At 47.2% G+C, this 21,650-nt stretch overlaps 1 protein-coding gene across 2 annotated transcripts in view; it reads left to right on the top strand.

Moving 5' to 3' along the window:
- Positions 1-21,040, top strand: part of EVC2 (EvC ciliary complex subunit 2) — a 146,857-nt gene extending 125,817 nt beyond the window's left edge. Inside the window, exons 18-22 of one of the 2 annotated variants that reach the window (XM_057706637.1) lie at positions 2,090-2,304; positions 4,959-5,046; positions 14,948-15,144; positions 18,124-18,225; positions 20,322-21,040. In XM_057706637.1, coding sequence (XP_057562620.1) covers positions 2,090-2,304; positions 4,959-5,046; positions 14,948-15,144; positions 18,124-18,225; positions 20,322-20,592 — 873 coding nt within the window. In that variant the 3' untranslated portion in view covers positions 20,593-21,040. The remainder of the gene's footprint in view (positions 1-2,089; positions 2,305-4,958; positions 5,047-14,947; positions 15,145-18,123; positions 18,226-20,321) is intronic. The other variant, XM_057706638.1, reaches the window with a different exon arrangement.
- The last annotated feature ends 610 nt before the right edge of the window (positions 21,041-21,650 follow it).

The raw sequence follows: 21,650 nt of genomic DNA on the forward strand, positions 1-21,650 counted from the left end.
CGAGAAGATGGCAGACTAGTGTCTCTGAAAAAACATCTTATCGGGGGCTGGATGCCAATTTGTTTTATAGAATCAGAGAGGGAGAGGCAGTGAGGAAGTAAAGTAAAAAGGCAGAATAGAGAGGGAGAGGTGCGGGGAAGTAAAGTAAAAAGGGTTATCAGTCTTGCAGAACTTCTCCTGGAATGACTAGCCTCGGAGAGGAGATGTGTTAATTTCTTCTTTTCTGCAGCCATTCACAGGTGGGCAGGGTTCCCTGAGGCAGGCCCTTATGTATGATTATAATAAGCAATGAAAAGCAAAGGTTAAAGTCAATGAAACAGATCCAGCATGGAATCCAATTTAGCTCTTCCCCGTTACACTGATACTCCACGTATGTCAGTATCAGGTGCAAGCTGCCAGGCAGGTGCTACTTGCTGCAGGTGGGGGATGGAAATGCAGCCCTGCCCCCCCAAGAGCTCACACTCCAGCAGAAAATGGAGCGTTGTCCTAGTCTGCTCGTGCCGCTGTATCCAGATACCATAGACTGCAGGGCTTAACGAACACACATTTATTTTCTCACAGTTCTGGAGGCTGGGAAGGCCAAGATCACAGTGCCAGCTGATTCTTTTTCTGGTGAAGAATCTTTCCTGGCTTGCAAATGGTTGGCTTCTCTCTGTATCCTCATGTGGCAGAGAGGGGGAGCTCCAGCTTCTTCCTTGTCCTATGAGGGCACTAATCCTGTCGTGGGGGCCCCACCCTTATGACTTTATCTAAACCAAATTACTCCCCAAAGGCCACATCTCCAAGCACCATCCCACTGGGGATTAGGGATTCAGCATGTGGATTTTTGAGGGACCACAAACATTCATTCAGTCTGTAACAGGAAAACACAAGGGATGGTGAGGGGACAGTCAAGGAGGGAGTGTCTGCATCTCCCAAAGGAATTAGGGAGCCTGTAGTAAGGGCCTGACATTCAGCTTTTGATTGCTTAGGCATCCATTTCAAACCTGAAATAAACAGGTTGCCAACTAAACAACTAGATGAAAGCCAGGCTGCCCCACCGATGAAGTTCCCCCTTTTGGAAAGCCCTAGTTGACCTACATACCCAACCTCTTGAGTGACCCTGCTTTGCGCTCCCTGCACCTTAATTCCTGCTCTTGTGATGTAAGTTCACCACAAAGAGTGAACCAATGAGGGACTTCCCTGGTGGCACAGTGGTTATGAATCTGCCTGCCAATGCAGCAGACACAGGTTCGATCCCTTGTCCAGGAAGATCCCACATGTCATGGAGCAACTAAGCCCATGTGGCACAACTACTGAAGCCCGTGTGCCTAGAGCCCGTGCTCCACAACAAGAGAGGCCACCACAATGAGAGGCCCGTGTACCACAACGAAGAGTAGCCCCTGCTCACTGTAACTAGAGAAAGCCTTGTGTGCAGCAACAGAGACCCAATGCAGCCAATAAACAAATAAATATTTTTAAAAAATAATGAACCAGTGAAGCACTAGGCACCCCACCCTCGATCCCCCCAAAAGGCAGAGCCCCAAGGCCATGATCTCTTTCTCTACTTGCGACCCTGCTGTGTGACCCAGGTGTGCCATGTACCCTCTAGGGCATGTGAGTAATAAGCCTTGATTTTTCAAGGTCCTTGATGGTTGTTGCTGAAGTGAGTCTTGCAATCGTAAGAACCACAAGGGCCAGTTCAACCTTGACATTGACCCTCAGGGAAATGTCTGTGGGGGCTGCCACAAGGAGTGTGGACCCAGGTGAGGGCCCCCAGGTATCTCTAGCCAGTAACAACACAGCCCATAGGCTGAGACCAACACAAAACAGAGCCCATTCCTGAGGAGGTTCTTCTAAAGCCAGTCCTTTAAAAAGGCTCAGAGTTGGCCAGGCAAACAGGGAAAGGCCTTGCAGGTGGGGGTGCAGTGTGTGCAAAGGCACAGAGATGTGAGAGACCCGGATGCAGTCTCATCGTGCTGTTTAGCATGGCTGGATGGGGAGGCAGTAAAAGGAGGTGGTGCCAGGCTTGCAACACTGTGCCAAGTGGGGCGGATTTTATCCTGCAGTCCACCTGCCTTGTGCTCATCCCCTGCGCCTCTGTGTGCAGGAGCTCCAGGAGCTGGAGAGGAAGCTGGAGGACCAGCTGGCACACCAGGAGGCGGCCCGGCTGCAGCGGGCCCTGGAGAGTCGGCAGCAGTGGGCCGGTGAGGGGCCTGGGCTTCTGCACAAGCCAGAGGAGACGGATTCTGAAAGGCAGGTCTCGGCTGTCCTGCGGCGGGCCCTGAGCAAGGGTCAGGAGTTACTGGAGCATCACCAGCAGAGGTGAGCCGAGGGCTCAGTGGCAGCATGGGGGGTCAGTCCCCGCAGGCCAGGGGGCACCCGGCCTCTCAGACTCAGCAGGACAAGGCCCACCTGGGCTGTTGTGCTCCTGTCTGAGGTGTCCTCCCAGTGCTCAGGCACAGCAGGCTTCTTCTTCCATGACATCTTCCTATACTTCATTTTTAAATGTCTATTTAGTCTTTAATTTCTATTGAATATTTAATATTGAGGTTTTACTGAAGATAATATTTTTCAGCTTTTTATTTTGGAATAATTATAGACTTGCAGAAAGTTGCAAAAATAGGGCAGAGATTTCATGGCCCGTCACCCAGCTTCCCCCAATGGCAACATCTCACAGGATCACAACACATTATCCAGACCAGGAACTGACATTGGCACGATCAGTGAATGCAGGCCTTACTCAGGCCTCACCATGAATATAATATTTATATCCTGCTTTTGTAAAATTATAAAATAAACAGAACCCTGATCTTTTTTGTTGCTGTTTTTCGCGTTCTTTTTTCAGTTAATTAGACAATTAGCCTTTGCCCATGGCATTAAGAACTCTTGAAAAACATTATTTTTTCACTTACAGAGTCTAAGTAGTTTATTTTATTTTTGAGTTATAATTAACATACAAGATTATATTAGTTTCAGGTGTACAACCTAGTGATTCAATATTTTTATACATTATGAAATGATTACTGCGGTAAGACCTGTTACCATTCATCACCATACAAAGTTGTTACAATATTACTGACTATATTCCCTATGTGTATATTACATCCCCACAACTTATTTATTTTATAGCTGGAAGTTTGTATCTCTTAATCCCCTTCACCTGTTTTGACTTTCCTCCCACCCCCACTTTCCCCCTCCCTGCCATCCCCACCCCACCCTACCCCTCCCCGGCAACCACCAGTTTCTTCTCTGTATCTATGAGTCTGTTTCTGTTTTGTTTGTCCATTTGTTTTGTTTTTTACATTCCATATATACGGGAAATCATACAGTATTTGTTTGTCTCTGTCTGACTTATTTCACTTAGCATAATACCCTCCAGTTCTATCCAAGTTGCCCCAAATGGCAAGATTTCATCCTTTTTACGGCTGAATAATATTCCATTGTATGTATGTACCACATCTTCTTTATCCATTTATCTATGGATGGACACTTAGGTTGCTTCCATATTTTAGCTATTGCAAATAGCATTGCAATGAACATAGAGGTGCATATATCTTTTGGAAAACATAATTTTTAACAGCTTTGTAATTTTCCACTGTGAATATAGTGCTGATGTGTGAAGAACAGGGTGAAAACTGTATACACAGCATGATTCCATTTTTGAAAACACACACACAAATTAATGGGAAGAAAATAGGCCAAATTGTAATAGATGTGATTTCTGTGTGGTACAATTACAGATGATTTTAATGTATTTGATTATGCTTTTCTGTGTAAACACAACATCAAAGTGCAATTCTGTTCCACTGAAATAACTGTGTAAGAGACTGAATCTGTTTGATCAGAGGAAAATGTTCAGAGATGCTGACTTTATTTAGGCTTGATTTGGGATTTTAGTGTATTTAATACTCTAATGTATTTCAAGCTTCGTGGAGGACATTGCTGATGATCAAGCTTTTTGTATGAATTCTACCTGCAGATTGGGTTTGGATTGTATTAACCAGCAGAAATGCAGGATGGATAACCCAAGATGCCAACTCTAATTGGCTGAGGGGTAGGCTGGGAAGACCCCCTTGTGGGGAAGTCAGGAAGCCTGATGGAGACCTCATGTGATAAGATACCACCTAGCTTCTGTGGTCAGAGCAATGTCCATCCTTGGACATGGTTTCTGAGAGTTTTCAAATTGGGATCACTGTTGGAGGTCAGACAGAACAAAAAGTGCCCACCGAACTGAGAAGGCATCTTAAGACCAAAAAACAAGGCAGGCAGCTGTAACCAACAGATCCGTTTATCTAGAGTAACGTGTTCACAGGGTGGGACCAGGCAGACAACAATGCAGAAACTGTACTCCACACCGCTCAGGGCCATTGGGACAATTGTATAGTTAACCTACGGTGTGTGGGTAGGTGCTTGGAAATAGGACGTGCATTCCTAAGCCAAGATTTATGAATGGGTAACTAGTCTCATGGGTGCCAGGAATACTTCAGGGAAGGTTTTCATCCTTGTTTGGGGGCTAACAAAGCACAGAGGTGTCCTGGTCCTAATGATTATTAGACAGTGTCTATTAACTGCAAAGCCCTTGATGACAGAGAAGTGATTCACTGCACAGTCCTGGGAGTGTCAGTGGAAGAACAGGAGAGAGTGTGAGGGTCCAAGATGGCATCAATTATGCTAATAGCTGTGCAGATCACAGATTGCCCGGCAAAGCCACAGAAAAGTCTCCATACGGCTCCCACGAAGCTTTTCGCTTTGAGGAGCCCTCCATCCTGGTGAGCCCTCCCTGATACATTATTTGTAAAGTAATTTATATAGCTAAAAAGAGGCAAGATTCTTCTGGCCATCTCTTTCGATGGATTTTTTTTTAAAAATCATGTACATTAGATTTGTGTCTTTGTTATTTAAATAACTAGGATTTAAATAACATAGGATCACTTTATAACAAAACTGGACTCATGTAAATTTTGCTTTCACTCTAGTTTGAGAGAGGAACAGGAGAACAGTGTCGTTCTTGAAGATTTGCTGGAGAATATGGAGGCCGATACCTTTGTGACCCTGTACAGCCAGGTGAGAACAAGTTCACCATGTCCTGGGTCCATCGCTTGCCAGCTCGTGACTTCACCTTTTTCTCAGGGTTCACATTTCCTTGCCCACAGGATGGGGTTGATGACATGAAGCCTGGGAGCTGCCAAGGGGATCTGTAAAAACCCCTGGCCCAGGGCCAGCATGTAGAGGACATTTGATCAGGCGTCATGGCAGCAGCAATTATAGTAATAATCATTGCCCTGGTCAGTTTCTGTGATCAGACAGGCACCCAAAGCTGCTGCTTCTCAGTCTTAAGTAAGTTTAATATATGCAGAGTAGATTCCACCAGGAACAAAGCTGGTCACTGAAATCTGGGCCATCTAGGGAGGCTGATGAGACTGCACCCCACATTTCAGCTTTTCTGTGTTGAGGTGGGGTGATCTGTCTCATGCTTGGCCACAGCTGCAGCTCTCACCAGCCTTCCTGAGACAGAGCCCTGAGGCCGTGTGCATGGAGCCATATGTATGGTTACTTACATAAGCCTGCTACTAGTTGTGTTTTATGTACGTCCCAAAGTGGGCTTCCTGGTTTCTGTGAGTCCCAGCAAACGTGATTTGTGACAGTGGCTTATGCCAGTCTCAAGCTGTTGGGAGGTGGGTGTCGCTGCCCTTTGTTCAGTTCAGTGAGGTCATGGTCCTGTTCTGTGACTCTTCCCACCTCTCCTTCTTGGAGTTCCAGTCACTGTGTCTGTGTTCATGTGAAGAAGGTAAAGGTAGAACACAATCACACTGCAGTCTTCCCTTTCCAAGAAAATACATGCCCCCAAGTCCTTGAAGGAAATTCTACTCATGTCCTGAGGAGACCCGGCCCGTGGACTCCTGGCCACAAGGGAGGCTGCAAATCCAATACCTCCTCCTCACCCTCCAAAGATAGCCAGCAAGGAGAAGAGGTGGGGACACTTTCGGGTGTCCAGCCAGCAGAATCAGCCACAGCTGTCCACAGGCACACACAGCTTCCCCTCGTATTAGTTTCCTACTGCTGCTGTAACAAATTACCACCAACTCAGTGGCTTAACAGAACACAGATTTATTATCTCCTAGTTCTGTAGGTCAGAAGTCCTACATGGGTTTTGCCAGACTAAAATCAAGATGTTGGCAGGTTTGTACTCCTTCTAAGGCTCTGGGGAGAATCCGTTTCCTGCTCATTCAAGTAACTGGCAGAATTTGGTTCATTGCAGTTGTAGGACTGAGGTCCCCATTTCCTTGCTGGCTGTCAGCTGAGGGCTGTTCCCAGCTTTTAGAGGCATTTGCATTTCTTAGCTCGTGGCTCCCTTCCTTCATCTTTTTTTTTTTAATATTTATTTATTTATTCATTATTTATTTATTTTTGGCTGTTCTGGGTCTTAGTTGTAGCACATGGGATTTTCATTGTGGCATGTAGACTCAGTTGCAGCACGCATGTGGGATCTAGTTCCCTGACGAGGGATCAAACCCGGGCCCCCTGCGTTGGGAGTGTGGAGTCTTACCCACTGGACCTCCAGGGAAGTCCCCCTTCCTTCATTTTTAAAGCCAACAAACCACATCTCTCTGGTGCTTCTTCCATCATTATCACATCTCTCTCTGACCTACCACAGTGAGAAAAGTTCTTGGCTTTTAAGGACCCATGTGTTGATGAGGTTGGACCCATCAGATAACCTAGGATAATCTCAGCTCATGATCCTTAAGCTTAATCACAAAGCTCCTTTGCCACATAAGATGACATATTCACAGATTCTGGGACTGGGGCATGGGCATCGTAGAGGCCATTATTCTGCCAGTTGCACCAGACAAGGAAGCCAAGGTTAAGTGTCAGTGTCAGTGGTGAGTCGAACACACTCCTTCCTCTTTGACATAAGAGCTGACCTGGGCTTTCTAGACATTACAAGAGAGGAGCACCCACCCATGGCAGGACCCAGGAGAGTACTTGCCATTCATCTCACTAATAGACAGTTCTGTCATCACTCCCTTATAGACAGGTCCTCCAGATGGGAAATTATTGCCCAGTTCACACTGAGAAGCCAGGTGGAGCTAGGATTGGAGCCCACATTCTTCCTACCCCACGTCTCTCAGCCTGAGCTCCAAACTGGGGGTGGGGGAGGGGATGGAAATTTCCAGAACACCTGCTGTGCACTGAGAATTGTCCCAGGCACTCATATCTGTTTCTCATTTAATCCTTGCAGAAAGCTGGTAAATAGGGACTATCTTCTCCATTTTTCAAATAGAGGAACGAGACACAGATTGGTTGCATGAAGGCTCCAGGGTTCACTGCTGCTCCTTGGAGCTCAGGATTCAGCTTGGGGTTGGTAACTACACCGGGTGTGCTTTTTCTGCTCAGCTTAACTGCAGAGCACATGATGCCCCTGGCATGGGTCTCTGTGGGAACTGAGCCATGTCCACACTCACTTTGATTCCCCTGCCCCTTTTCTTCTTTGTTACTAAGAGACTTGACAGATGGCTGAAGTGTCACATGTGGAATTTCATCCAGGTTCATTTCCAGTTTGTTGGCTCTTTTAAGCTGTGAACTCTGCTAAAGAATTAGCCCTATGAAGAGTAAAATGCTGCTGGAATGGAAGCCCTGGGCAGCAGGGACTGGTCAGGGGTGGTTTTTCTCTGCCACACATCCTGTGCCTTGTAGAGTCCTCTCAGCAAATCTGCTCAGCTGCATTTGTTTCTTTCCAGCCCCTGTGTATTAGTGAGGCTTTTCCAGAGAAACAGAACCACAAAGATTTGGGGAAAGAGACAGAGAGAGAGAGATTTACTTTAAAGAATTAGCTCATGTGTTTGTGGAGTTTGGCAAGTCCAAACAGGCTGGCAGGATAGACCAGCAGCATGGAGACCCAGGAAAGAGCCGATGTTACAGTTCAAGTCCAAAGGCCCACTACTGGCAGAATTCCCTCTGGCTCAGAGGTTAGTCTTTGTTCTGTTTGGGCCTTCACCTGCTTATTCGGAGCCCACCCATGTTGTGGAGAGCAATCTGCTTTAAGTCCACTGACTTATATGTTAATCTCATCCAAAATCTCCTTCACAGAAATATCCAGAATTATGTTCGTCCAAATATCTTGGCACCGTGGCCCAGACAAGATGACCTATAAAATTAACCATCACTCCCTGTCTAGAAGAGTCCTGTATTTTGCCTGTTTCTTCTTTGTACCAGGAAAGAGGGTAATCAAGGAAGCCGGTCCTCCCTCCCTCTCTCCCTGTTCTTCCTCCTACTTTTTCTAATTACTTCTCCTCCTCTTCTTCCTCTTCTTCCTCCTTCTCCTTCTTCTTTTTCTTCTTTCTCTTGTGATCTCTTTCTCTCTCTCTCTCCCTCTCTCTGTCTCTCTCTCTCTTCTGTTTTATTTCCTCATGATTACACTGCCTTAGGGACAGCGTAGTTTGAATGACAAAATTTGCATGAAGAATAGTTTCCACATGAGCACCCATGTTTTCATATTTATGCAACTTTGCCAGCTTCTCCTTTTTTGCATATTTATGACAATATCAAAATAGCACTCTCAAATGCCTGCTCTGTGCTAGACACATCACACATCATCCCAGTTAATGCTCACTGCTGCTTTGGGGACCCTGGCAGTGGGAAGAGCCTCCCCTAGGCACTGCTCTAAATCCTTCAGCCCTTCTGTGATGGTGATGATACCAACAGCAGCTGATATCAGCCCAGCATTGAGGAGAGGCATGGAGAGGATCATCACTTGACAGATGAAGAAACTGAGGGTCAGAGAGGTGTTGTGACTTAGCTGAAGTCCCACAGCCAGTCATTGGTGGAGCTGGTTTAAAATCAGGGTTTTTTTCCCCCTTTAAAGGCACTACTCATTCCATTTCATGCTACTGCACAATTCCCTTTGAAGCAGAGTATTTCCTAATTGCTTCATGAATAAAATGAGAAGGGAGTGCTCATTTAAAAATGAGTGATACTAACTCCACAAGGCAGGAAGTTTCTCTGTGCTGTGGGGTGAGGCTGGGACCCCACCCGTGGTCCTCACTGAACTCATTTCCTTTCTCCCTCGAGGCTCAAGCATGACTACAGCCACTGGTAGGTAATAGAGTGGCATTCTTTTCTAACCACATAAAGGATGACTTAGATTCACCTTGACATCTTCTAAAGGGGCTTTGCTCTTGAATAAATATTGACTGTGCTCTAGTAAGTGGCAAGTGCTATCCTAGGCACTGGGATTTTAGCAGCAAACAAAACAGATAAAACCCATGCCCTCAGGAGCTGATATTCTAGTGGGGAGAGCAGGCAATCAACAAAATAAATACATAAACTGAATAGTATTTTATGTGGATTATGATCTCATTTTTATAGTCATGTCCACCCATCCATCTGTCCATCACTCCATCTGTCTGTCTATCCATCCATCCATTCACCTGTCCATTTGTCTACCCATCCATCCATCCACCCATCAGTCCATCTGTCTGTCCATCCATCCATCCATCTGTCCATTTGTCCACTCACCCATCTATCTACCTACCAACCCATCCACACGTCCCCCCACTATCCATCATCCGTCTATTCATTCACCCATCTGTCTACCCATCCACCCATCCATTCATCTACTTATGTATATGCCTGGAAAGATTCCTGGAATGTGTTTTGCCTAATGTTAGTAATAATTATTTCTAGATAGTGGCATTTGGAATAATTACTTTAACATTTTTGTGCTTTTCTGCGTTGTTTGAATTCCTTAAAATTAGCAGTATTTCTTTTTTTTTTAATTAATTAATTTATTATAATTTTGGGGGTACACCAAGTTCAATCATCTGTTTTTACACACATATTCCCATATTCCCTCCCTCCCTCGACTCCCCCCCCCCCTCGAGTCCCCCCCACCCTCCCCATCCCAGTCCTCTAAGGCATCTTCCATCCTGGAGTTGAACTCCCTTTGTTATAAAACAACTTCCCACTGGCTATCTATTTTACAGTTGGTAGTATATATATGTCTGTGCTACTCTCTCGCTTTGTCTCAGCTTCCCCTTCACCCACCGCCCCCCGCCAAACCTCGAGTTCTCCAGTCCATTCTCTGCATCTGCATCCTTGTTCTTGTCACTGAGTTCATCAGTACCATTTTTAGATTCTGTATATGTGAGTTAGCGTACAATATTTGTCTTTCTCTTTCTGACTTACTTCACTCTGTATGACAGACTGTAGTTCTATCCACCTCATGACATATAGCTCCATCTCATCCCTTTTTATAGCTGAGTAATATTCCATTGTATATATATGCCACATCTTCTTTATCCATTCATTTGTTGATGGGCATTTAGGTTGCTTCCTTGTCCTGGCTATTGTAAATAGTGCTGCAATAAACATTATGGTACATGTTTCTTTGGGGATTATGGTTTTCTTTGGGTATATGCCCAGTAGTGGGATTACTGGATCATATGGTAGTTCTATTTGTAGTTTTTTAAGGAACCTCCAAATTGTTTTCCATAGTGGCTGTACCAACTTACATTCCCACCAACAGTGCAGGAGAGTTCCGTTTTCTCCACACCCTCTCCAACATTTGTAGTTTCCAGATTTTTGATGATGGCCATTCTGATTGGTGTGAGGTGAAACCTCATTGTGGCTTTGACTTGCATTTCTCTGATGATTAGTGATGTTGAGCATCTTTTCATGTGTTTGTTGGCCATCTGTATGTCTTCTTTGGAGAAATGTCTATTTAGGTCTTCCGCCCATTTGTGGATTGGGTTATTTGCTTTAGCAGTATTTCTTAAAAATCAAGACAAGGATGAAGTAAGCCAGTACACACCCAAACAATGGAAATCCATGCCAGGTCTGGTGGTGGTAAGCAGAGCAGGAAAGAGGGACAAGACAGGGCCTACTGGCAAGCCTGATCTTTCTGCCACCGTCTTCTGCATGGACAGCTGGTCCCCACATTGCTGTGTGATTCATTTCAGTCCCTAGAAGTGACCCCAGATCTTTTAAGGTGATATGACCCACACAGATGCTGTTTGTGTCACCACCTTCAGGAAGATTTGACCCAGTTAACTGACCTGTGTTAAGGATTATTGATCAGAAAGCTTCAGAGCTGGGAGGGCTATGGCAGTGGGTCCCCACATTCACCAGTGGGGATCCCAGTGATGAACGGTTACTCCCCTGCCTCAGGAAGAAGTGAGTCTGCAAGGTGTTAATGAAGTCAAGGTTTATCCTTCATGTCTTCGACACACGTCTGTTGATGTCTTCGACGCACGTCTGTTGGTGTCTTTCTGTGTGTCAGGAACCAGGTTAAATGCTGGAGGTAGACATATGATGCGGATCCCATCCTAACACCTCACTGGAGAGACACACAGGAAATTGGACAGCTGAATCTGATACAAGAATTGTACAGAACAGAGTTGATTAAAACCAATGAGAAAGTAGAGGAGACACATCTGTCCCAGAATGTGGGGTCAGGAAAGGCTTCCAGAAGCCCAACACTGGTGTAGAAACAAACCAGTGAGTTGAGGAGAGCCTGACTGAGAGCAGTTTGGGGAACAGTGTATTCTAGAAAGAAGGAAGCACATGGGTCACAAGGAAGGAGGCTTGGTATTTATAACAACACATTTCCCCATCACTGCACTGGTCAAGGTCGTAAGCAGCCCCACGTTTCCAAGTCCAGTGGTCAAGTCCGTGTCTCTGTCTTTCTTGACCTCTCTGTGGCACTTGGTCCACAGCCCTTTTCTCGAATATGTTCCCTCCTTGGCTTCTGCTACCCCGGACACCTGGTTCTCTCCCAGCCCCTGGGCTGCCTGTGGTCAGGCCCCCCTGTTCGATGCTGTTCTGCATCATGGCCTTTGGATGTTGAGAGCCTGAAGACTTGGTCCTGGGACCTCATTTCCTCTCATCTGCACTCACCCCCTTGCTGATGTCATCTCCACAATGATTACCTTCTAATCTTATCTCTAGACCTCTGCCCTGAACTTGAGACTTGACGTCTCCATTAGTGCATCGATGAAACACGTGACTTAACCTGTCCAAACAGAACTCCAAGTGACTGATGGTTTTCTGTCCCAAGCTTGCTCCACTCATCTCAGTAAATGGCCCCATTTACCCAGCAGCCCAAGTGAAAGCTGATGGAGTCATCCTTTATTCTTGTCTTTCAATGAACCTTGTTGGCTGTACCATCAAAGCATCTCCCATGTCTCACCACTTCTCACCACCTCCCCGTCACCACTCTGGCTCACATGGCCAGCATCTCTTGCTGAGATGCCACCCCTCTGCTACCTCTCTTGTTGCAGATGGTTCATGGCCCCTGTGTCATCCGAAGTAATCTTTAAAAAATGAAAATCAGCTCATGCCATTCCCACTGCTTAAATTCCTGCAAGACTTCCCATCTCACCGTGAAGACAAGTCAAATCCTCCCTACAGTGAAAAGACCCGTATGAGCTGACCCCACCCCCCGCCACCTGTCCCATCTATCTCTCATCACTCTGCTTCTCACATGCCCCACGCCAGCCACACTGGCCTCCTTCGCTCTCCATGAAACATGCCAAGGACATCCCCACCTCAGGGGCTTCGCCCTTGCCTTCCCTCTGCCTGGAAAGCTCTTACCTTCCATGTGCCCATGGCTCATTTCCTCACTTTATTCAGGTCCCTGCTCTGATGTCACCTCCTCAGAGAAGCCTTCCCTGACTACCCATCTCAGACATCAACCACCCCCACCTGTCACCCTCGGTCTCTTTATCCTGCCTTGTTTTCCATCCTAGTGCCTATGTACCACTACCTGATACAGTGTTTATCTGTTTGTTTGTAGGCTTACCATCTGTCTCTTTCACCTGACTGTGAGCTTTGTGAAGGCAGAGACTTTGTGTTACTGACTGCTCTGCCTCCAGGGCCTGGAACAGGGCCTGGCGCCCAGTAGGACTCCATCATAGTGTTGGTTGAATGAATAAATGTACTAATAATCTGGCACAATGGCCCACCAAACATGGCTAAGTCCTAATTCCTGGAACCTGCGAGTATGACCTTTTATGGCAAAAGAGACTTTTCAGAGGTGATTGAGGATTTTAAGATGGGGGTATTATTCTCGGGTACCCCAGTGGGTCCTAAATGTAATCACAAGTATCCTTACAAGAGGGAAGTAGGAATCACAGCCTGAAGAAAAGGCCATTTGACAATGACAGAAGCAGGGATTGGAGGATGCACTTTGAAGACAGAGGAAGGGGCCATAGCCAAAGCATGCAGGCAGCTGCTGGATGCTAGAGAAGGCCAGGAAAGGGATTCTCCCCTGGAGCCTCCAGAAGGAGCCAGCCTGGCTGACCTTGACTTTAGCCCAGTAACACTGATTTCAGACTTCTGGCCTCCAGAACCATAAGAGAACAGTTGTGTGTTTTTTTAAGCCACTAAGTTTGGGGTGATTTGTTATAGCCACAATAGGAAACTCATACAAATAGCAGAACAACAGCAATGACCATCACTCACTGTATGACCATGATTTGTCAAGCACGGCACTTAGATGTCTTGTAAAGTCAGAATTCCTTTCATGTGAAGGTAACAGAAACTCATTTCAAACTAGTTTGAATGTAAACAAAATGTGTTAATACCCTGACTGTCCCCTCAAAGAGCAGGGCTGAGCTCTGGGTGCTCAAATGGCAAAGGACTCTTTGTGGGTCTCTTTCCTTCTCTATCTTTCTCCCCTGTTTTTTTGTGTCCACTAATAAGGTTCTTCCACACAGGAAGGGATATGACAACTGCCAGCCCTGAGCTGATGGCCTTTCAACATCCAGCTGTCCTGGGTTTGCTGTGTAAAATCCCAGGGAAGGTCTCTGGTTGGTTAGGTGGCCAGGCATGCCCACCCTGTTGCTAGGAAAGGTAGTTTGTCTTCTTAACATGGACTGGTTTTACATATGACAGCTCATTTTGTTTTCACAAAACCTTTTGACATAGGTATTATTGTTACCCCATTTTATAGATGAGAAAGCTGAGGCCCAAAGAGAAATAAAGACACTTCCCAAGGACACACAGGTCTGTGCAGTGGGGCTGGGAACCAACACAGTTTTGGGGGAACACAGAGCCTACCTCTACTCTCTCCCTCTCTTTTTTTCTAACCCTTTTTTTTTTTTTGGAAATACTTTTAGATTCACAAGAAGTTTCAAAGCTAGGCTGGAGAGTTCCAGTGCCCCGATCCCTGTTTCACTGTTTCCCCCAATGGTTGCATCTTACAGGACCTTAGTACAATATCAAAACCAGAAAGTTGACATGGATATAAAATGCACATGGAGTTGTGTGTCGTTTTATCACATGTAGTTTAGTGTGACACCACCTTTAAGGTGTAGAACTGTTTGGTCGCCACAAAGATCTGTTTGTGCTACTCTTTTATAGTTATATCCACTCCTCTCCGCATCCCTAACCCCTGGCCACTACTGCTCTATTCTCCATCTCTAAATTTTGTCAACTCTGGAATGATATTCACACGGAAACATACAGGATGTGACTGCACAGCCTGGCTCTTTTCACGCAGTGAAAAGCCCTAGGGATCCGTGCAGTTCTTGCCTTTCTCTGCAGACTGGCATTCAGTGGTATGGCCATAGCACAATTTATTTAACCATCCACTGATTTAGGCACATTTCAGTTGTTTCCAGAGTCTGTGCTGTTCCCTCTGAGCCCTATTGCCTCACCGAACACAAGTAGGAAGAGAAACTACTAATTGGTCCGGCCGCAGGCCAGGGCTGTAGCTGTGATGAGTGAGTGGAGGGTAGTTGAAAGGGATGGATGAAGGCTTGGGGAATGTCATGGGAGACCAAGGTTGCTGACCAAATAGATTTTTCTTGACAGCTCTGTGAATTTGGGAACATGTTTTCAAGACCGAGCTACTAAAATATTTATCTCCCTGGGACAAAAAGTCCTAAGACCGTGATCCATTAAAACTTGCTGTTCATCAAGGTTACAGCTGTGAGGCTCTGAGTTCCTGTGTTCACTCCTCTAGGAGCTGAGACTCGCATCGTACCTGTCGAAGCTGACGATGCTGCCCGGGGGCACATTGCGTCGGCTCCTGAGCGTGGTTCTGCCCACAGCCTCACAGCCCGAGCTGCTGGCCGTGCTGGACTCCATGGGCCAGAAGCATCAAGACCACACGGTGGAGAATGATGGCGGCGGGGTGCAGGCCGACCTGGGCAGGAGGGGGTGAGTGCAGGGTCAGAAAACGAGGTCCCCGTAGAGGGAACGGATGGGAGAGGGGAGGAGGACCACAGGGCACAATCAGACATGCCTTCCTGGGGGACTTCTGTGCTCAAGGAGCAGACAGCATCCAGGAGAGTCGCCATGAATCCTCTGTAAGTCACGGCCCAAGTATTTGTCCACAGCTTCTCCTTTCATCACTAATTCATTTCCCCAGTAGGATCTTTTTTTTTCCTTTTCTTTTTTTGGCTGCGTTGGGTCTTCGTTGCTGCACGCAGGCAGGCTTTGTCTAGTTGTGGTGAGCAGGGGCTACTCTTCGTTGCGGTGCGTGGGCTTCTCATTGTGGTGGCTTCTCTTGTTGTGGAACAGGGGCTCTAGGCATGCAGGCTTCAGTAGTTGCAGCATGCAGGTTCAGTACTTGTGGCACATGGGCTTAGTTGCTCCATGACATGTGGGATCTTCCTGGACCAGGGATTAAACCCGTGTCCTCTGCATTGGCAGGCAGATTCTTAACCACTGCGCCACCAGGGAAGTCCCTCCAGCAGGATCTTAAGACAATAAGTTTTCTTGGGCTGTAAATGTACCATATATGCACAATAAATGCATAAAGGAAAACGAAGAAAAAGAAATATCCATGATTCTATCAGCTGGAGAAAATGGCTGTTAACATTTTGTTACAATTCTTTCTCCAGAATGTGTTTCCTCTGCTGGCTTTTATGAGTGTGTGCAGTGTGTGTGTGTGTGTGTGTGTGTGTATGTGTGTGTGTAGGAATCCCAGTATATACAACCTTGTGTCCTGCTTTTCAGAATGTTATATCGGAGGCAAGTGCACTTATTACCTTTCAACTCTTGACCATGTGCAAACGTCTTTATAAGTATCACACTATTTTGACTCTATTTCTGCTATTTTTATTAACAATTTAAAATTCATACTTTTCCCAGTTATTAAGACATCTCCATAGGTAATACTTTTAACAGCTGCCTGTTATTCTACTGAGGTGTATAACATAGTATGTGTAATCGTTACCCTCTTACTGGACATTTAGTTTGCCTTCATTTTTCCTCAATTATGGAAAATGCTGCATAGATACTTTTTTTTAGGCTCCAGTTCCAGGCGTACGTTTGATCAGTTAAGGGTCTCTATAAGGAAAGGCATGAAGTGGGGCTGTGGATAAGGTAGGTTGGGGGCAGCCAGTGGTGCCATTTAAAACAGCATCGGTGGGAAGTGAGGCTACAAGGAAGGCCACGACCAGACCTGAAAGTGCTGGAGCCCAGGCGGTGAAGCCGGGGTCCTCAGCCAGGATCCACAGGAGGCTGGGGGTGGGCGTCTCGGAGCCCATGAGTCTGTTGAAATGGCATGACTGTGTGGACAGGTGTGTATGTACATTATTTTTCCTGACTTGTAAAAGGGTCCCTGACTCAGCTGAGGGCTAAAGAGTAGGGTTAGGGTGAAATGAAGGATAAGAGTGTGGGAACAACAGCTGTTGGGTAGGAGTGGGGCCCACAGGGGCTGAGAAGAGCATTCCTAGAGTCGGTGCAGCCCAGCAAGAGGTGTGGGTGGGGTCAGGGCTGGTGTGGGCGTGGTCAGAGAGATGGGTGTGATCAGAGTTGCCTGGGTTCTCTCAGTGCACCATCAGGGAAGAACAAGCAGATGGTGGGTATTGGTGGTGACGCTGGAGCAGGAATGTGCTTGGTCACAGCGATGTCACCTGTGCCTGAGGCCTGCCCACGAGGACCTTGTTTACGGGGCCTCCCTTTGGCCAGTTTAGTTTGGGAGGCTGGTGAGCCGGCACGGGCAGGCTGATGTGGGACAAGGCGGGAGTGCCCAGGTGGCTTGTCCCCAGGAGTGTGAAGCGTGAGCACCCCCTTTTGCTGCCTGACCTCATGGCCAAGTGGATTAGATGACGTCTAGAGTCAAAAGCCACTCACCATAGCCTCTGAGGGCAGGGCAGCCACTACTCCTGTGTCCCATGCGCCTGGTACCTGGTCACACCATCAGTTCAGGGTCTTGAGTTTCAAGCAACAGAAACTGACTGATGAACCTAAGCAAGAAAGGGTGTGTGAAGGACCCGTCAGAATTCAGGAAGGGCCGTCCGCCAGGTCCCCAGATGGGCAGGACCAGGAGAGCGTGAAGACCATCCTCTCTGGGTGCTCCCTTCAGAAGACCAGCCATCTCTGCCCAAGAGCTAGACTCCTGGGACAGAGAGCCTGGCCCAGCGTGGGCGAGGGTCCATCACCCCACCAGCTGGGCAGTGCGGACCGGCCAAGGTAGAGTATGAAGCTGGCCGGAGCCAGGCACAGACAGGACTCTCGAGCCCACACCGTCTTTTATTGACTTGACTTGAGCCCAAGCCTGCGAACATCCCCCCACCCCCATTCCTATATGCTGTCCCTTGTTTGGTTGAGAATCACACTCCTTCACGTGGCACGAGGACTCCCTGCCTCACCCTCCTTCCAAGCTTCCCCTGTGCCTTCTCGACCTTCTTATTCAAAAATTCATAAACACGTACTGAGATCCCAGTATGTCGACTGTCTTAGGCACTGGTGGATGTGGGAGAGTAAAGGGACCGTTCCGCCACAGGGAGCGTCCCCTCCAGGGTGGGGAGATGGACCACACACAACCCAAGGCAGAGAGCTTCTCGACTCCTACATGCGCTCCTTCTACTGGGATGTCAAGACTCAGCTCAAGTGTCCCCACATCTCAGCAGCCTTCCTCTCTCTGACTGATGTCACCTGATACCTGTCTGTGACCCCTGGACTGGGGATCCCTTGCAGCAGAGATTGTGTCTTGACTCAGCCAGAGAAGATGCTCAATCGGTGTTCACAGAGTGAGTGAGAGAACCAACATGAAAGCTCTCAGGGTTTCTCGTGTCAGCCAAGGGTCACATTGAGGGAAGGAGTCCCCATAGTGCTTTTTAGGATTATGCATCACTTGAAGATTCTGTTCTTCTTGAAAATATAAGAACACTCCCTTCTTGCTTTCAGGAAACATCAGGGCTGGTGGCAAGCCTTAGAGAGCAAACTTCGAGGAGAACTGATAAGCAGAGGATTAGAAAAGATGCTGTGGGCTCACAAGAGGAAGGAGAGGTAATGAGGGCATCTGCCCAGGTGGGCTGGGGAGGGCAGCCAGGCTGCCTGTGAGCCGGGCAGGGGAGGCAGAGGGGACCACGAGGGGAGGGTTACCGCAAACGTACCAACATTCCTTTCCTAGAGACCACAGTCTTTATTCAAAATGGGCTTAAAGTGAAGTAAGTCAGAGAAAGACAAATATCATATGATATCACTTATGGGTGGAATTTTAAAAATAATACAAAAAGAAGAGGCTAGCAAAAAGAATGTATATATATGTATATCCGAATCACTTTGCTGTACACCTGAAACGGACACAATATTGTGAATCCACTATACTTCAACTTTTTTAAAAAAGCAAAGTGGGCTTAGTTTATGAGCTGAAGATAAGCCGCTAGCTATCAGTGGCAGAATGTTCTCCTGTCATTCATCAGCATTTTAATTGCAGTATTTATTTTAACTAATGGCTCTTTTTAAATGGGATCTCATTAGAAGAAGAAGAATTCATATAGATGTTCAGACTTTATAGTTTACAAAGCCCTTTCCCACCTTGTTGCACTGAGCCTTCCCGCTTCCCAGAAAGTGGGGGAAATCCCACGGCCACGCTTCAGCAGCTCAGGGAGGTCAGGGGAAGAGATCCCATGCCTGCAGCTGGTGGAAAGTGGCTGTGGGATTTAGGGCCATCTAACCATCCCCTTTATTTCCCTGAACTTCCAGACCAGTGCTCTTTTCACTCTACTGAGTGCCTTTCTCTTTTAGCCATGGTGATTGCACAGAGGACAGTTGGGGCAGAGCGGTTTTAGATTGCTACAAACTACAGACCAAAGCTGTTTCCCACTAGAGATTTGGAAAAAGAGTAACACAAGGCACAAGAGTTATGTTAACCCATTTAACATAACAGGTTAAAAAGTGATAACCAAAGTGTGCTCTGGAAACAGAGGATATCCAAGGGAAGTGTCTGAGTCCTGCCCCTTCCATAATTTCTCAGGGCTCTGGTGAAGCCGCAGAGACCGAGCTTCCCAAATAGTCCGTGAATAAAAATCTGGGAGCCATTGATATTGGGCTGGGTATCAGAATTTTGTCCCAGAGAAATTAGATCAGGATATCGAGACCACACCAAGAGAAAGAAATGCAAGCTGTGTAAGTGTAAAGCGCTCCACTAAGGAGCAGAAGTCAGTTGCCGTAGATTAGGATGAGGTGGGGGTAGTGAAGGCGTTCCTGGGCTGCACGGACGCAAGTGGGCGAGTACACATCAGGAGAGCCCCGGCCTCACTGTCCTGGGACACTGTACTCGCCTTTTCTTCGCCTTGAGATGCTGTGTACAATGGTGAGAGGAGGAGAGACTGTGAATCAGTCCCAGTCATGATCCTTGCACAGAGCTGCCAGGGCAGGAGTTCGCGGTGAGGGCATGAAGCCTCACCAGCCACGTCTGTTCAGAAAGGGCCTACAAGCCCACCAGTGACCTGCAGGAGGTCGACCCCCAGTGACGTGGCCTCGTCCTGCACTGCTTGGGCAAAGGACTCTGTGGCTTTCAGGTCGTATAGGGCTCTCAGAGGGAGTCAGAGCCATTGTCAAGGATTTAGGGGCTGCACTGCTCTTGGGCGGGATTCCAGCCGTGCTTTTACAGGATATTCCCAGAGCGTGGCGCTCTGTTCTATTTCAGACACGTGAGACCTAACTTCTAACTGTTGCTTTATAATCCAGTTTTATCAGCCTGCTTTTAGTGTGAGGCCCACAGGCAGAGGTGACCTGGGAAATGTTTCATAGTTGTCTGGGGGGAGATGGGAGCTCTGATTTGTAGCACTTGTCAATTTCCATGGTGTGAAACTCCCACCGTGGCTGATTCCGTGCTGACAACGTGATGACAACAGGCTCACAAAACTCCACAAAGTGAACAGTCGTGAGTGGGTGAGAGCTGTCTGCAGCCACCACTGCCGCGGGCTTCAGCTAACCTTAGGGGCGACCTGGCAACCGCAGGGAAAAGCCTTTCTTTAAAATGACACTAGATTGGGACCCTAGGGACCCAAAGGGGGTTTTCCTAGAGAACTCTGTCAGGACACTCGGGAGAGTCAGTTGCCAAAAATGTCGAATCTGATCTTCTCTTTTTTCTTTAGCATATTGAAGAAGACGTGTCTCCCTCTCAGAGAGAGGATGATATTCTCTGGAAAAGGAAGTTGGCCACACCTGTCACTGGAGTCCATTGGGGAACTGGCCCCGGTGCCCATTGTAGGGGCAGAAACCATTGATTTATTAAACACGGGCGAAAAGCTCTTTATCTTCAGAAATCCAAAGGAGCCGGAGTTCTCACTGCATGTTCCTCCCAGGAAAAAGAAAAAGAACTTTCTGAATGCCAAAAAAGCCACTTGGGCCTTGGGCATGAACTAGCCCAAAGGAAAACTTCAAGGAGTCTGAAGACAGAAAGATTTGTTTTCTCCTGCCCACGTGTGTGTGTGTGTGTGTGTGTGTGTGTGTTTATAGCATACAACTTGCAGGATTCAGTTGCACACGAAGAAGACAGATACATCCCCCAAACTCCCCCTCCCCCACCATGACTTTCAAGGACTCAGTTTAATCTGGTCCCATGAATTCCCAGATGGCCCAGTCCCTTCAGCATCACAAGGGACATGAAGAGACGGGGGACCAGCCCGTGAACCCTGGTTGCTTTCAGTCCCACCTCACCGAGGGTCTGGAGGAGCCCCGGGCCCCTAATTCACATCCCCAAAACACATGGCTGAAGTGTGGGCTGTGTGTTGAAGGCAAGGCTCTCTGTTCTCACATTGTGTTTGTTGCATATTCTATTTTTATCAAGCGAACTTTTGAAAATAAATGCATTTTACGTAAAGCTCTTCTCAAGGGAACTCATCTTTGCTTTCCGTAGGAACCATTTATTTTTAACCCCTTCTTGGGTTTTGGCCCCATGTTGTGATGTCTAACAGAGATTTGCCTTCCATCTTTCCAGGGCCCGGAAGATGTGCCAGCCACTGGGCTACACCATCTCCAGCTCATCAGGAAACTCAGAAGCTTAAGAAGGTGAGTGAAATAAGCCAGGAAGAGAAAAATAAATACTGTATGCTAATGCATATATATGAAATCTAAGAAAATGGCACTGATGAACCCAGTGGCAGGGCAAGAATAAAGATGCAGTTGCAGAGAACGGACTTGAGGACACAGGGTGGGGTGGGGGGGAGGCAAAGGGGAAGCTGAGACGAAGTGAGAGAGTAGCATTGACATATATACACGACCAAGTGTAAAATAGATAGCTAGTGGGAAGCTGCTGCATAACACAAGGAGATCAGCTCGATGGTTGGTGATGACTTGGGTGAGATAGGGAGGGTGGGGAGGAGTCGCGGGAGGGAGGGGATATGGGGATATATGTATCCCCTGATTGATTTTGTTGTACAGCGGAAACTGGCACAACAGTGTAAAGCAATTATACTCCAATA

The sequence above is a fragment of the Hippopotamus amphibius genome, chromosome 13 (assembly GCF_030028045.1).
Source record: "Hippopotamus amphibius kiboko isolate mHipAmp2 chromosome 13, mHipAmp2.hap2, whole genome shotgun sequence".
NCBI classification, from domain to species: Eukaryota; Metazoa; Chordata; class Mammalia; order Artiodactyla; family Hippopotamidae; genus Hippopotamus; species Hippopotamus amphibius.